The sequence below is a fragment of the Brachypodium distachyon genome, chromosome 1 (assembly GCF_000005505.3).
Source record: "Brachypodium distachyon strain Bd21 chromosome 1, Brachypodium_distachyon_v3.0, whole genome shotgun sequence".
Taxonomy (NCBI): Eukaryota; Viridiplantae; Streptophyta; class Magnoliopsida; order Poales; family Poaceae; genus Brachypodium; species Brachypodium distachyon.
In genome coordinates this window covers 49767069-49782191 of record NC_016131.3, presented here as the reverse complement: position 1 = coordinate 49782191, position 15123 = coordinate 49767069, and the positions used below count along the sequence as shown (strand labels likewise).

At 47.5% G+C, this 15123-nt stretch overlaps 3 protein-coding genes across 5 annotated transcripts; 2 read left to right on the top strand and 1 right to left on the bottom strand.

The window, feature by feature from the left end:
- The first annotated feature begins 272 nt into the window (after window positions 1–272).
- LOC100827603 (probable sulfate transporter 3.4) lies at window positions 273–4954 on the top strand. The gene is made up of 6 exons (XM_003557161.4): window positions 273–885; window positions 1094–1142; window positions 1234–1679; window positions 3310–3417; window positions 3510–3626; window positions 3733–4954. Exons 1-6 carry the CDS (start codon window positions 559–561, stop codon window positions 4627–4629), a joined length of 1944 nt encoding a protein of 647 aa, XP_003557209.1. The 5' UTR covers window positions 273–558; the 3' UTR covers window positions 4630–4954.
- Window positions 4955–5824: 870 nt separating this feature from the next.
- Window positions 5825–9699, top strand: LOC100827913 (pre-mRNA splicing factor SR-like 1). 3 transcript variants are annotated; one of them, XR_002962274.1, is made up of 6 exons: window positions 5825–6014; window positions 6303–6601; window positions 6994–7074; window positions 7442–7513; window positions 8230–8324; window positions 8702–8786. XR_002962274.1 is itself a non-coding variant. In XM_003557162.4 (5 exons), the coding sequence occupies exons 2-5, from the start codon at window positions 6314–6316 to the stop codon at window positions 9446–9448; spliced, it is 1188 nt and encodes a 395-aa protein (XP_003557210.1). In that variant the 5' UTR covers window positions 5853–6014; window positions 6303–6313; the 3' UTR covers window positions 9449–9699. The 3 variants fall into 3 exon arrangements, 1 of the variants encoding a protein (XP_003557210.1); XR_729717.2 differs by lacking the exon at window positions 8230–8324 and having other exon boundaries at window positions 5853–6014; window positions 7442–7758; window positions 8702–9089; XM_003557162.4 differs by lacking the exon at window positions 8230–8324 and having other exon boundaries at window positions 5853–6014; window positions 8702–9699.
- Window positions 9689–13807, bottom strand: LOC104582261 (pentatricopeptide repeat-containing protein At4g02750). Its single transcript, XM_010231680.3, has 3 exons — window positions 11283–13807; window positions 11029–11184; window positions 9689–10704 (listed from the first exon to the last, which is right to left on the bottom strand). Exon 1 carries the CDS (start codon window positions 13717–13719, stop codon window positions 11437–11439), a length of 2283 nt encoding a protein of 760 aa, XP_010229982.1. The 5' UTR covers window positions 13720–13807; the 3' UTR covers window positions 9689–10704; window positions 11029–11184; window positions 11283–11436.
- Between the last annotated feature and the right edge of the window lie 1316 nt (window positions 13808–15123).

The following is a 15123-nucleotide window of genomic DNA, read 5'->3' as shown; positions in this document are numbered from 1 at the left end:
GAGACCGCTTGTCAACCGTAGAAAGGCAGGGGCATAGGATCTGCACCGTCGCACAACACCTCCGTCCGAATTAAACAGACACGATTTAACCATTTACTTGCACCAATCCAAGCAGTGAAAAAAACACTGTCAAAAAAATACATATAATATAATTCCTCCACGTGTCTGGAAGAAACAGAGGTGGCAAATTACGGAGGTCCAGTAAGTAATAGGCGGCAACCCCCGCCCCCAAATTAACCCATCCCTCCTTCCCTAATCCGAAACCCGAGACGACGAGCTTTGCCTTTTGCCTTTGTCTTCTCTCTTCTCTTCTCCGCGTTCTTCCGTCTCCCGCCCGGCGCCCTTCCGATCCCCTATAAAAGCACTCCCACGACGACGAATCCATCCAGCCACCCATCAACCTAGCAACCCAAGAAACAACAATACAGCAAGAATCATCATCAAGAAACAAGAAGAAGGCCACCCGTCTTCTTCCTCTGCTCGATCGCTCCTCCCCTACGCTGCGCGTGCGTCGGCGGTAGCGGGGAGGCCGGCCAGCGCCGACCGACCGATCCCGCCATGGTCGTCAACAACACCAAGGTGGACATGCCGCCGGCGGCGGAGCACCACCGGGCGATCAACATGCCGGCGATGGGGGTTGAGCGGCACAAGGTGTCGGCGCCGGAGCGGAGGACGACGTGCCAGGCGCTGCGGCAGCGGCTGGCGGAGGTCTTCTTCCCCGACGACCCGCTGCACCGCTTCAAGAACCAGCCGCCGGGCAAGAAGCTCGTCCTCGCCCTGCAGTACTTCTTCCCCATCTTCGACTGGGGATCCCAATACAGCCTCCGCCTCCTCCGCTCCGACGCCGTCGCCGGGCTCACCATTGCCAGCCTCGCCATCCCACAGGTAATCCAATCCAATCCAGAGTGTTCATCCCCTCCCCTGTTTCTTTCTTTGTTTCTTTCTTCTACCTCTCGCTAGAATCCACTCGATTCCCCAGGCCAATATTTAGTACCTTCCGTTTCTGGACCGTCCATGGCGAAACATAGCCAGCTAGGGAAATTAAAACAGAGCATTAATTTCCATCCTTCTTCTTTCTTGGACGCGTGTGCAGGGGATCAGCTACGCCAAGCTCGCCAACCTGCCTCCAATCATCGGCCTCTGTAAGTACACAAGATTAGAAGCAAATTACAATGTCCAATCGACTAATCAACGAAATTAACCAATGAAATTGGAACACCGATGGAATTGCAGACTCGAGCTTCGTGCCGCCGCTGATCTACGCGCTGCTGGGGAGCTCGCGGGACCTGGCGGTTGGCCCGGTATCCATCGCGTCGCTGGTGATGGGGTCCATGCTCCGGGAGGCGGTGGCGCCGGAGCAGCAGCCCATCGTGTACCTGCAGCTGGCCTTCACGGCCACCTTCTTCGCGGGCCTCTTCCAGGCTTCTCTCGGCTTCCTCCGCCTCGGCTTCATGGTCGACTTCTTGTCGAAAGCCACGCTGACGGGGTTCATGGGCGGCGCCGCCGTCATCGTCTCCCTGCAGCAGCTCAAGGGCCTCCTGGGGATCGTCCACTTCACGACCCACATGGGCTTCGTCGACGTCATGGCCTCCGTCGTGAAGCGGCACGCCGAGTGGGAGTGGCAGACCATCGTCATGGGCGTCGCCTTCCTCGCCGTCCTCCTCGGCACACGGCAGATCGTAAGCTCAGCAAACCCCTTCTTCTTCTTCTTCTACCTCTGCTGCATGCTACAATTTGTTCACTCTAGTACCATGTTCTGTTCTTAATTAGCTTAATTCCCCAATTATATATCATCAATTTGCCTTGATTTCTTCTGCAACTAAATCTTTGTCTTCTGAAATTATTGTTGCAAAGCCGTTCTTCCTAAAATTGAGATATAATGGTGTGCTATGTTCATACTATAGTGCTCCAATTTAGCGGATTTACTATAAGTAGAAACTAGAGAGTGCTGTATAAATGATTAGGACACGTATGATCACTCAGTGCCTCTCTTTTTTTCTCCTTCAGAAAAGATAAAAAGGAATGGAATGTAGGTTTGTGTACGTTATAGTTAGTTAATTTTAGTCGGCTGTTTTTTCAATAAATAAATAAATAAGATTATTGGTTTGACCGTGGTTTTAGCTAGACAGGTAGCAGCTGCTAGGAAAGATAGGATGGCATAAAGGGGAGGTGGTGAGTAAAACCCATAAAAAGTGACCTTGTGTGTTCATGGAGGGGTCCAAAGGGTGCTTGCCACTAACAAAGGAATTTCTCACTCCCACTCAGTTTTAGTTAATGGCTAATACAGTATAGCTAATGACAGGGAGCTCCTGCTTGTTGGGACCTCTTATATTTTTCTATTCCCCAAAGGATATGGTATTTGATTTATTTTTTAAGAAAACCAGAATCAACTTTGTTTTGTTTACTCAGAACAACAACAACAGGGGAATCTACCTGAAGTACACTTTAATAATATCTGAAAATTACTGTCATATTCTATGACTAATCAAACAGCATGGTTGCTTAGCTTGGTCCGATTAATTAGGACTTTTTGAACTGTCCTAGTTTGTCTATACTCCTACTTTAGACTACCCTAAAGAAAAGGTTTAGACTTACTCGGCTTAACTAAACAGTTGGTACGCCTAATCTTCCAAGCTATCTGCACTGAATTATGGACTGAAACATGGTGCCAAAAAGTGCTTATTGGCACACTTGACCACATGCACTTCCAAAGTTGTGTGTAATTGTCATCATCACTTCTTCTTTCATTCAAACAGAGTAGTAGCAATCAAATTAGTACTTATGTCCCTTTCTCTTTCATAAAAGTGTCAGTGTTCCTTTCAGCAAGTAAGATTATTTGAGCATACAAAACATATGGTCGATCTGGAGTCTGAACCCGAGCCTAACCTGTTTGAGCCGTTTCAGTTTGGCCATCCACATATATGCATTGCCGTCTATTGCATTAGTAGTGTTCATACTTCATACTTCTAGTCTGCTTTGGCTAGAATCTATTCTAATCAAGCTTTGTGGCCCAATTGGAACTTGCCCTCTTTTACCTTTTTGGGGAGAATGTGTGTCTGATTTGGCCTCCCGTGCATGTGTCACCTGTTCTGCTAAGCAAGTTCAGTCACATGCTCTCATCAGTTAACAGCCAATTTCGCCTCACCTAACAATTTCCCATGGATAATCCAAGATGCAGTAGATTCATGAGGCAATTAACTAAGCAAACTTATAATTTATGTTTCCTGACCTTTTTTGTGTGTGGAAGTTATCTGCAATCAATAGAACAAACTGACATGATTTCTGGTCCTTATTGTTGTTGTTGTGCAGAGCGCGAGAAATCCTCGGCTGTTCTGGGTGTCAGCGGCTGCTCCCCTGTCGTCGGTGATCATCTCCACCGTCATCTCCTACCTCTGCAGAGGCCACGCCATCAGCATCGTAAGCATCCACATCAATCAAACAATCTAAAATTCACATCCATGGGGATCTCTCAAATGAATGAGTAAAGAAATATAAATGATGGTTTGCAGATCGGCGACCTCCCTCGAGGCGTGAACCCTCCTTCGATGAACATGCTGGCCTTCAGCGGCCCCTTCGTCGCCCTCTCCATGAAGACCGGCATCATGACCGGCATCCTCTCCCTCACCGTAAGAAGAACAAGACCCAATCTTGAATCAATTCGTTGCAAATTGGGATTCGATTCATGGTCTGAAGAATGCCGGATCAACTGAACTGAATCCTGTTTATATGCAGGAGGGGATCGCGGTGGGGCGGACGTTCGCGTCGATCAACAACTACGCCGTCGACGGGAACAAGGAGATGATGGCGATCGGGGTGATGAACATGGCGGGGTCCTGCGCCTCCTGCTACGTCACCACGGGCTCCTTCTCCCGCTCCGCCGTCAACTACAGCGCCGGCTGCAAGACGGCCGTCTCCAACATCGTCATGGCGGCCGCCGTGCTCGTCACGCTCCTCTTCCTCATGCCGCTCTTCCACTACACCCCCAACGTGATCCTCTCCGCCATCATCATCACCGCCGTGGTGGGGCTCATCGACGTCCGCGGCGCCGCCAGGCTATGGAAGGTGGACAAGCTCGACTTCATGGCGTGCCTGGCGGCGTTCCTCGGCGTCCTCCTGGTGTCCGTCCAGGTCGGCCTCGCCGTCGCCGTCGGGATCTCGCTCTTCAAGGTGCTCCTCCAGGTGACCCGGCCCAACACGGTCATCATGGGCCGGATCCCGGGGACCCAGAGCTTCCGGAACATGGCGCAGTACAAGGACGCCGTCAAGGTCCCGTCTTTCCTCGTCGTCGGCGTCGAATCGGCCATCTACTTCGCGAATTCGACCTACCTGGTGGAGCGGATCATGAGGTATCTGAGGGAGGAGGAAGAAGAAGGGGGGCAGGGGGTGAAGTGCGTGGTGCTGGACATGGGCGCCGTGGCGGCGATCGACACGAGCGGGCTGGACGCGCTGGCGGAGCTCAAGAGGGTGCTGGACAAGAGGGCCGTCGAGCTCGTGCTGGCCAACCCCGTGGCGTCGGTGACGGAGAGGATGTATAGCTCCGTCGTCGGGGAGACTTTTGGGTCGGATCGCATCTTCTTTAGCGTCGCCGAGGCCGTCGCCGCCGCGCCGCACAAGACCACGATGCCCTGACGGATTGTTGACGTCTTCTATCAAGGAGTATAATAGATAGAACAGAGGAGGAAGAAGCAGAAGCTTGATTAGAAGAAGGGGAGTAGAAGAAGAATTAAGGGGCAGGCAGGCAGTCTGTTGTTGTGGTAGAAAGCAAGAATGAATAACTGGTCGATCGATCGATTGATCTCTTCTCCTTCGGGCGAGAAGAGGTGTTTTGGAGGATGATGGAATTGTTGTTGTTGTACTAGTACTACTGATACTGATCAGCAAGCATGTAAGCATGAAGCAGTTGTTGTAGATGCAAGTTGCTTCCGAGGTATAATCAAATTGGTTTCATAGTCCATGGGATTCTCATTGTCGATCTCTGAAATTCATACAACCGCATCAATCACACTGTTCCCAGGACAGAGCAATCTGTCGTCTGTCGGATTTTGTCAGCGCAAACAAAATTCTTCCACCCATTTTCCATGTCCAGAAATATTTTTTTAGCATAAGAACCCGACTTTATTAACTCAAAGCATGAAACGGGATTCATATACAAGTGATATCAGGCAACGCTCCAGCACTGAGCGTTGAAGCTGCCTTTGCTAGGTTTATGTCTCTTCTTTCATGACCTAATGAACCGGAATAAAATTCTTGAGTCTCAAAATTCTTCTTCTTTCCTCAAACTCCTAGATGATCACACTATACGGGCACTTTCTTGAAATTCTTCACCACCCCAATACAGTCGGATGCCACTTGCACCTGATGCCCAGAGACGAGCCGGTAAAGAGAAGAAAAAAAAATCCCAAACAATATTGCTCACATCACACCGTTTTAGGCCCATCCGGTGTGTTGTGGCAAATGACGGACCATAAAATTGTAATGGTACCAGGCAAAGAAGCAATCCGGCAGTGTATTTCGACAAATGCCAGAAAATAACAGTGTACTGTAGTCAATTTCTCAAAAAAGAACCCTGCAAAAATAAAAATCTCAAAAAAGAAGAAGAGGTGGAGTATTTCCTGAGGCTGGTAACCTGAAAGCGCTGCTCCCCGTCGGAGGTGGAGAGCCCACGTCCTCTTTGGGCCGACAGCACGTTGCGTCTTGCCATGGATTACAGCGCGTGGGCCGTAGCCCTCTAAGCACCCAGTTTATCCGGCCCGGGAACTAACTTGGGCTGGCGCGCGGAATGACCGTTCACCCCGTAGATCCAATTAACGGACGGCCACGATGCGGCAGCTCACTCGGTAGAGCTGTCCCCTGCGACCTCTCCTCGCTAACCCCAGCCAGCCACGAGCTCCCTCTTCCTCCAGCCCTCTCTTTCTCTCCCTGCCAAATCCCCAATCCGATTGCGATTTCGCCGCCGCCGCCGCCGAGGCTTCCCTTCCCCAACGCGCCGTATCTTCGCTTCGGAACCCAAAGAGGTAAGCCGCCCGATTCCAGCGCGGATGTTTGGATCTTGACGCGAGGAAGAAAAATCGAATCTTTTCTGTGTTCTTCCCTCTCCCCTCCCTATCGCTGCACCTGCAAGAAATTTCCTCCCGACTAGAAACTTTCTTTATAGTATTCTTTCTGTCGAGTCTGTGAAGATATCGTCTGGTCGATCCCACTGCCCCTCTGGGCAGGTGCAATCGAGTAGAGAAAGATTAGGAGATCTAGGACATGGCAGGGGATTGACCGTTTGAGCGTGCGCTGTGTTTTGTTGATTCCAGAGGTTGCCGAAATGGAGATACAGTCGTCCGGGAGGCCCATCGAGGTGCTCATGGAGAAGGTGCTGTCCATGAACATCGTCTCCTCGGACTACTTCAAGGAGCTCTACAAGATCAAGACGTACCACGAGGTCATCGACGAGATCTACAACCAGGTCGACCACGTCGAGCCGTGGATGACCGGCAACTGCCGCGGCCCATCCACCGCCTTCTGCCTCCTCTACAAGCTCTTCACCATGAAGCTCACCATGAACCAGATGCACGGCCTGCTCAAGCACCCTGATTCCCCCTACATCAGAGCTGTAAGTCTACGGTTTTATTTGGTTCCTGCAAATCCTTATTTCTTGTTCTGTTCTTTTTCTTATGTATTGCCTGCAGACTGCAATATAGGGGGGCTTACTGAATGTTAGGAAACTTGCTAGAGCACTTCATTTAGTTGTATTGCAGACAGTGTGATTGGAAACGAGTGCCGCTGTATTGGTAGCTAAATTTATCCTGTTAAATGCAGCGGGATAACCCGGAAATCTGTTTGGAGTCTCGATAGATCTTTGATAGGTAGTCGAATCTCAACAGAAGCAACCAACATTCACATTTGTGCATGGTGTCGTGGCACTAGCTTGTAATGAGCCAGGAATGTTTAGTTTATATAATATTTGATTTGGATCTTTGACGGTAATAGTTATTTGTATTTCAGATTGGATTTCTCTACCTGCGATACGTTGCGGAACCAAAGACGCTATGGACTTGGTATGAGCCCTACATTCAAGATGATGAGGTATTGTCATTTTTCTGAGTTAGCTCTCTGCTTCTTTTAAGTTGCTTGACAGTAATTTTAAGCGGTGCGGGTACAGGTGCTAGTTCCTCCCATATATTTGTTTGCATTGAATTATTTGTCAAACCTTAGTGTTGCTTCCAATAAAGTGGTATGCTAAACATGTATAATATGAAAGGTCTCCTGTTCTTATTATGCCCTTGCTATTGTTAACCTTAGTGTTGCTTCCAATCAAGTGGTATGCTAAATAGATTGCCATGCCTATTCTTACGTTTATGCATCTTTGCGGTAAAATGGTTAATCCCTTGTTTGTTTTTTCCTGATGTACCATAGTCCATAACTCAGCTCTACATAATGTCTTCTTCTTCAGGAGTTTTCCCCTGGGTCCAATGGTAAAATGACAACTATGGGCGTTTATGTGCGTGATGTCCTCCTTGGTCAGGTATATCTCTTAAAGTATGCTCCCTCTTCTTCCCATAAACATATATGTATTGCATTTACTGTTTTCTATAGTTACACAACCACATTCGAGGGTGTATGTCATTAACATACTATTTTCTGAACCTAAATGCAATTACTGTTTGTTGAATCTCACCTGTTGACTTGGCATACTGAGCGGAAATTTCAATTATGGAGTTGCTTTAAGAGGAGACACCATCTCTTCCACCAGTAACAACTTTGTATAAGGTTTGTCATGATATGTTACTCGATTGTTCTTTTCCCTTTTTGCCACTAGTGTTCCCTATTTTCAACTGGTTGAAGGATTGGTATCACATGAAAATGATGCATGCTTTTGAGATGCTTTACTCTGTTTGACTATGTCGCATAATGTTTTTTTCCCTTGGCCTTAGATGCTATTATTTTCCTTTCCGTCTATCCTTTATGCTTTGGAAAAGATCTATGGGTATATTTTATCAAGAGAATCAAATACATTTCCCTATCAAAAAGAAAAGGAAGTCCAGTTTGCAATGTGTACCTTATACCAGGAAGTTCTTGAATTTTGTTTTAGGATGCCAAGTTCAAGTAAACAGCTTTTTCTGGTTGGCCAACACATTAGTCTCTGTGATATTATTATTAGTACTCCTACAAGTTTAGCTATGGGCGAACGGACTAACCATGTCCAATAATTCATAGATTCCATTGCCCATGTGTTCGCAGAAAACTGGTACCAAATTGATTTGCTAGGTTTTTGGTTGAGCCGAGAGATTGTTGAATTGTGGTTCGTTGGCTTGATGGTCTGTTGTTACTCACTGGTGAGTGGGTCCTTCACTTCTTACTGTCTAGCCTATACAGCAGTAATCTTTGACTCGGTGTTTACATAATTGCAAACATTTGACTAGTTTGTCTTTGGCAAACAAATTATTCTGCTCATCTTTTGTTGTCTGAATGTTATAGAGCCACATATAACTGAGAACACCTCAGCCTCAAACCTACACGCTCGTATGCCAAAACACAACTTAGCATGTTAACCTCACAATAGCATTCACTCGTCATTCTTTTTTTTTTTGACTACCCTACTGCTATTGCCCTGTGTTTATTTTCCTCACATCATTCTAATAGCTTCAATTGGGAAATACCATTCACATGCTTGGTAAACTAATCTCCTTTGCCATTTTTTGTTTCTCTGCAGTACTACTTCGACAGTCTTCTTCCACGAGTGCCTCTCCTAATTTTGCGTCAGGTCACTGCCCATCTTGAGAAGATGAAGCTCCCAACAAAGCAGTCAGGGATGACTGGGGATTCTAGTCGCCTTGGTTCAGATGATACTGCCCGGCGGCCTCCTTCGGTGAAGGCCTCTTTGTCTGTCTCTTTTGGTCAGCGTGCGCCACACCGTGCATCCACAAGGGATTCGTCCCCAGTTCGAAAGACATTGCCTTCTATACGGGAAAGGGAAAGGAGTCATGACGGTGATCGTGCAAAATCTCCACCCAGGAAGCGCCGAAGTGAAAGTCGGGAGCGTAATCGTGGTGAAACTGAGAGGGACCGTTCGGATCGTGATCGTGGTAGATATAACGATAGAGAACAAGGTCGGCAAAGCCGTGATAGCAGAGATCGTGACTACCATCGTTCGAGCTATGCAGAAAGAGATGTTGAAAGACGAGGCCATGAAAGGCGGGACAGGAACTCTGATCGAAATGGACGTTCAAGCGCCCACAGAAGCAGGAGTAGGAGCAGGAGTCCAAGCCGTGGCAGAACCAACGGCGACCACCGTCGTGCTAGCCCATTTGGTAAAGCACCCGAGTCATCCAATTTGGCTAAGTTGAAGGATCTTTATGGCGATGCGTCGAATGCAAAGGACGATGCAGGCGATGGCAGAGCTCGCAGGGATTCTGGAGCTGAAGAGGTAATCAGATTGGGAGGTGCCAGGTGGAGGTGATTGTCAAAACCAGAAACCGCGAGATTTAATTCTTGTTGTACTAACACTGTTACATGCTGTCAGAGATAAGGCAACGTATGATGGGATTCATACCCCCTGAGCTGCTATTCTGTCTGGCCATTGCGTGTACTGGATGGAACACAATCTGTTAGCTGGCTAGGCAATTTGGTAGCACTGCAAGAAAATGATCAATTTGGATAGCCAAAGTTCTGTATTTTGTATGCTGTTGTGAGTTCATCCTTTTTTTTTAATCTCTCGTATGCAGAGCTGAGCATATGTCCGTGCTTTTGTTGCTTTTAAGCCTCGTTTGGAACACATGGTTTTGAAACAAAATCTGCTCAGTTTCTACATGAATCTGGGAAAGAGCTTGCTCAATGTGCTATTCTCGTGTTTGCTGATATATACATGGTCTCGAACAAAATACAAGAGGTATGTTGCTTTCTTTGATCAAGACTTTTGAATATGAATATAGCGATATCAATTTTATGTCAGTTAGTATATATTAATGCATTATTGGTCGGAGGAAACGAAGAAGTACATCTTATGTTTTGAAACATAGGGATCATTATATTAGAGAGAGATGGTTCTCTCCCGTATCTTGAAAAGAATTTAGACGACAGTAAATAGTAACCCGGAGCCGACAGAAACTCCGATAGAAATGGTACAAGAACAGAGTTCAGAGAAGCACCGAAAGGAGACAAATCACGCTTCATCCCATGATTTACCAGCCAGTTCTGCTTCGCTCTCAGCCACGCCGTGTTGCTTGCAATGACAAAAAAATATGGAATAAAAGCTTGCATGATGACAATTAGTGCCGTTTTTCCTGTCCGCAGTCGTGATCCCTACCCTGAGCTGCGTAGCTTAACCAGTCGAGCTCTTAACGAACCGAACATTAACGAGCCGAGGTGCGTAGCTTAACGAGGCGAGCTCTTAACGAACCGAACATTAACGAGCCGAGCATGCTCGTTGGCCAGTGCCATCCGTTCCTTGACAAATGAGCACTGCAGTGTTAGGTGGCATGACCTGACCTACGTATATTTTCTGGGCATTTGCTTGCAGACTCTGGTTGCATCTGACTTACAGTCACTGCTACTCAGCAAAATGCCAAAGGAACTGAAACCTATTTTGCCCTTTGCCTGGAGAGGAACGATTCATCCAAACCTTTCTGCTGGGTTCTTCCCCCATGCTGACCAAACTCTGTAAACTGGTAGGGACTAGGGAGGTTCCTGCTTTGGCCAAGTTTCCGCATTGTCTTCCTGGAGAGAAACAACAGCGTGTAAGCATGCAAGACTATAATGTTTTCAGTTGGGCACAGAACGAGATAGCAGTTCTTGTGATGTTGCATTCAGTCAACGAGATTCTATTTGGACAATTTCCTATGACTGAATGGAAGCATGCAACGCATACTGTTTTTTTATGACTGTTTTCAATTGGGCACTGCAAATTTAGCAAGAGATGGTGTTCTCCATGCTTTTCTCTAGTCCAGCAGGGTGGTATCTGGTACTGATCAGCCGGGAAAAAAATAAGGCTGAAAGTAGATATGTCCATCGAACAAATAAGCATGACAAAACTAACAATACCTCCGGTTTGTGTGATCTCAACGCAACTCTGGGAGGGAAATGCCAAACTGCAATATTCTTTCCAACTCCAGCCAACAGATGTTTTCCACGCTTGATCAGTTGCACATCGGTATAACTAAGATGACCCCTCTGGCCAAGTGCCTGTCTTGGGATATTCTGCATAACATGTAAACAATAATTATCTCAATAGAACAGTACCTCTGATGCCAAAGTACAGCTGTAAAATGATGCGAAAGTAGTTTGCTAGAATTTACCTGTTTGGTGGAAATGTCTGCAAAAATGACCATTGGCTACGCTGTGGATACTGCTGTAAATATCAGCAGTATCAGAGAGTACACAGCTCAGCATTTTGGTACCAGACTCGACTACTGTTGGTAAAGTATATCATCAGGGAATCATGATGGGATGCTAAATCCAGCTAAAACCAACTTCTTTAGCGGTGGTAGTTCTTCTAATTTGACTTCTCAAACTGTCGACCGCACCCCATCTATTCACTGATCCATGCATATTGATGAGGTGCAGGTAAGGCATTTTAGTAGAAGGACTGATGGCAATTAATTGACTCGCTGCATGCTCTGCTAACTTATCACTGCCACGCAATCTGCAATTGCTCAAGAGAGAAGTCCATATCGCTGAATCAGGTTCAAACGGCATTGACTTCACTAATCCATCAGCTTCCTCAACCATGCCTCTCCTACACAATAGATCAACCATGGAAGCATAGTGCATTATGTTAGGCACAATTCCATACTCGCATGTCATCACATTGAAGAAATGTTTTGCTTCCTCCAAAAGGTTCATGTGATTACATGCTGATAGTACACCAAGAAATGTGATATCATCAGGATTAACTTGTGCCTTTTTCATATTCTTGAACGTTTCAATAGCATTTTGACCAAGGCTATTGAATGCATATCCATGAATTATTGTATTCCATGTAACCACATCTCTCCTAACCATCTGATAAAGAATCCTTTGGGCCGCAACCATTTCACCACACTTGGAATATAGGCTAATAAGTGAGTTCTGAATGAGCAAATACAACTCAAATCCAAGCTTGATAGTTGTGGCATGTAACTGCAGACCATGAACGATCAGAGAATGATGTGAACAGCAGCTTATGAGGCTAGAAACAACTGACTCACTTGTGTGCATGTTTGATGCTAGCATTTTCTTGTACAACTTAAGTGCATCATGAATTAAACCATTTTGAGCGAGCCCAGTAACAAAACAGCTCCAGGTCGTTGCATCATGAGCTGGTGATTCATTGAAGAGGTTGTAGGCTTCGGCAACTTTGCCTTGATGAAGAAAACCAGCTATCATCACATTATAAGTGACAGCAGTCCTTTTGTGCATCCTATGGAAAAGGTCCAGTGCATCATCTAGATATCCTTCTTTCATGTATCCGAAGAGCAAAGCTGTACAAGACATTACATCTACCTGGGGCAAACTATAAAACATATCCCGTGCTTTACCTAGCTTTCCATTGTCTATAAGCCATGACATCAAAGCAGTTGCTGCTTCCACATTCTTCTCAGGCATCTTTGAGTATAGCTCGGTAGCATCAGCAATTCTTCCATCTCTTATATAGCCATTCACCATCAAGTTCCATGAGACCTTGTCTCTCGCAATCATGGAATCAAAAAGTTTTTCAGCCTCATCAATTTTGTCCGCGTAAATATAGCCGCATATGATGGCATTCCATGAACCAACATGCTTACGGTCCATCTTATCAAATTCCAACCGTGCTTCGTCAATATCTAAGGAGTTACAGTACACCGCAACCAATGATGCCTCAATAATCAGGTCATGAACGAATCCAGACTTCACAGAAAACCCATGAACACACCTGCCGCCTCCAGTACTTTTCAGGCCAGCATAGGCATTCACAACCTTGACAAGAATCGCATTTGTCACTTGCTGCCCATTCCTCATCAAACAGTTGAACAGTTCAACTGCCTCTCTGAATTTCTGACAGTGGACAAGTCCTCCTATCATGACACACCACGACACGGAGTTCTTCACAGGCATCAAGTTAAACAGCTCGACCGCCTGCCCCACGTCGTGCACCTTAACATGCCCTTTTACCATCGCCGTCCAGGACACGATGTTACGAGCCGGCATCCGATCAAAGACCCCGCGGGCATCGCCTACCCGGTGATTCATCACGAGGCCTGATACTAAAGCATTCCACAACACCACGTTCGGGCTGTCGACGTCACCGAAAACCTGTTCCAGGCAATCGGTAACCCCGCAGCTGGCATACATCGTGACGAGCGAGGCGCCCACGAACACGTTCCCCGTGGAGCGGGCCTTGAGAGCGAGCCCATGGACGCACATCCCCAGCTCCAGAGCCTCCAGGCGCGCGCAGGCCGATAGCACGGTGGAGAACGAGGTGCCGTCCGGGCGGATCCCGCGCCGCGTCAGCTCCAGGAACAGCCTCGCCGCCCCGTCGTGCACGCCCGACCGCGCGTGCGCGGACATGGCAGAGTTCCAGGACACCACGTCCCGCCGCGGCATTCCGTCGAACACCTCCCGCGCGGCGTCCGGCCTGCCGGCCCTCAGGTGCGCGCCCATCAGCCTGTTCCCGGACACTACCCCGTCGTCGTCGTAGGGACAGCAGCAGAGCGCGCGCACCGGCGCCGGGGAAAGCCGCCGGGCCACCGCCGTTCGTCGCGCCGCGACGAGCATGTCGGGTGTCGAAATTGCTGGCTGCTGCCTTCATGCTTGGCGCCAACAGTATGGATGCATTGTTGTGGAGCAGGTAGAGGTGAGCACCGTGCTGGGCCGCAACGCGCAACGGGCCGCAGCCCGATATCGCGAGGCTCGACCAGCATACGTCAATGTTTCGCTCAAAAAAAAAAAGGGTACGTCAATGTTTTATTTTACTACAGTACTTGAGTATTTTTTTTTTGTCATTTCCAAGTAAGAGGTTGTTATTTTTAGGATGGTCACGTAAAACCAGTCTTAGGGACAGAAGAGAGAAGTTTTGGAAATAAATTGTGCATTTCTTTAGTAGATTATAAACAATTGTTTCTCCGTATTTTGTTTTCCGCCTAATATGAGCGGGCACCGTTTTCGCCCGGAAAAGAATGCTCATTTCAGTCCCCTCTGAATCTTATCCACTCATTCCCCTAGGCTAAATTATTTTTACGGTTTTGCTATATCTAAACTGCCTGATTTTTTTGTTAGAAATGAGCTGATTCCTCAGCCATTGCATATGATTGGTGCTTTAAGATTTGAGATAGCTGATGGAAAGACAAGAGTAAGAGTAGAATGAGATCTAGATACTAATCCAACGGCTATGATTCGTCAACTTAGATTTAAATATTTTCTTAAAAATCAGGCAATTTAGATATAGCCACACCTAAAAAATTAACTGTCTGTTTCTTTTTTGACAGCAAAGAATTAACCGTCCAGCTACAAACAAGATTTGAAACAAATCTAGTAATACGGTAGATGAAGCACTGTCCTCCCTTTGCCTTTACTAATGTGAGGCCAGGCCACCAGGACAGAGAAGCCGTCATTTCTTTCCTTGTGCATTTCCTGCAAGCACGACGGCACGCACGCAGCAGCATGCACACGAACACTTGCAGCAGCAATGTCGTGACTCCTCCGGTCCTCCTCATGCCCACCACAGACGCTTCGAATCGCTCCAGCAGAGTGAGTGAGACGACTGAATATATGGAGACCAACCACCTCATCCCTGTCTGTACAGGGTACAGAGCAATACAGAGAGCAGAGAGCCATGGAATTAAAGCGCGAATCCAGAACCATCCACCCCGAATTCCCGATCGAGCAGGAGCAGGAGCATCTAGCCGTCCTTGATTCATTCTTCAATGATGGGATGGGGACGAATGGCAATGGAGTCCAGCCCCAAGTCGCCATTAACGCGAGCGAGACGAGATCTACGGAACCCCGTCCGTCGTTCTTCCCTTTCCACCATCAAAAGGGGGGCCGGGCTGCGTTACGTGCTCTGCTCCTCCACTCCACTGTGTGCTTGCGCTGGCACGGCCACAGACGAGAATCTACTAGAAATGCTGCGTGCAGCCAGCAGGCGGTTGGTTGGCTGGCTTGATTGCTTCTGCTTTGGTT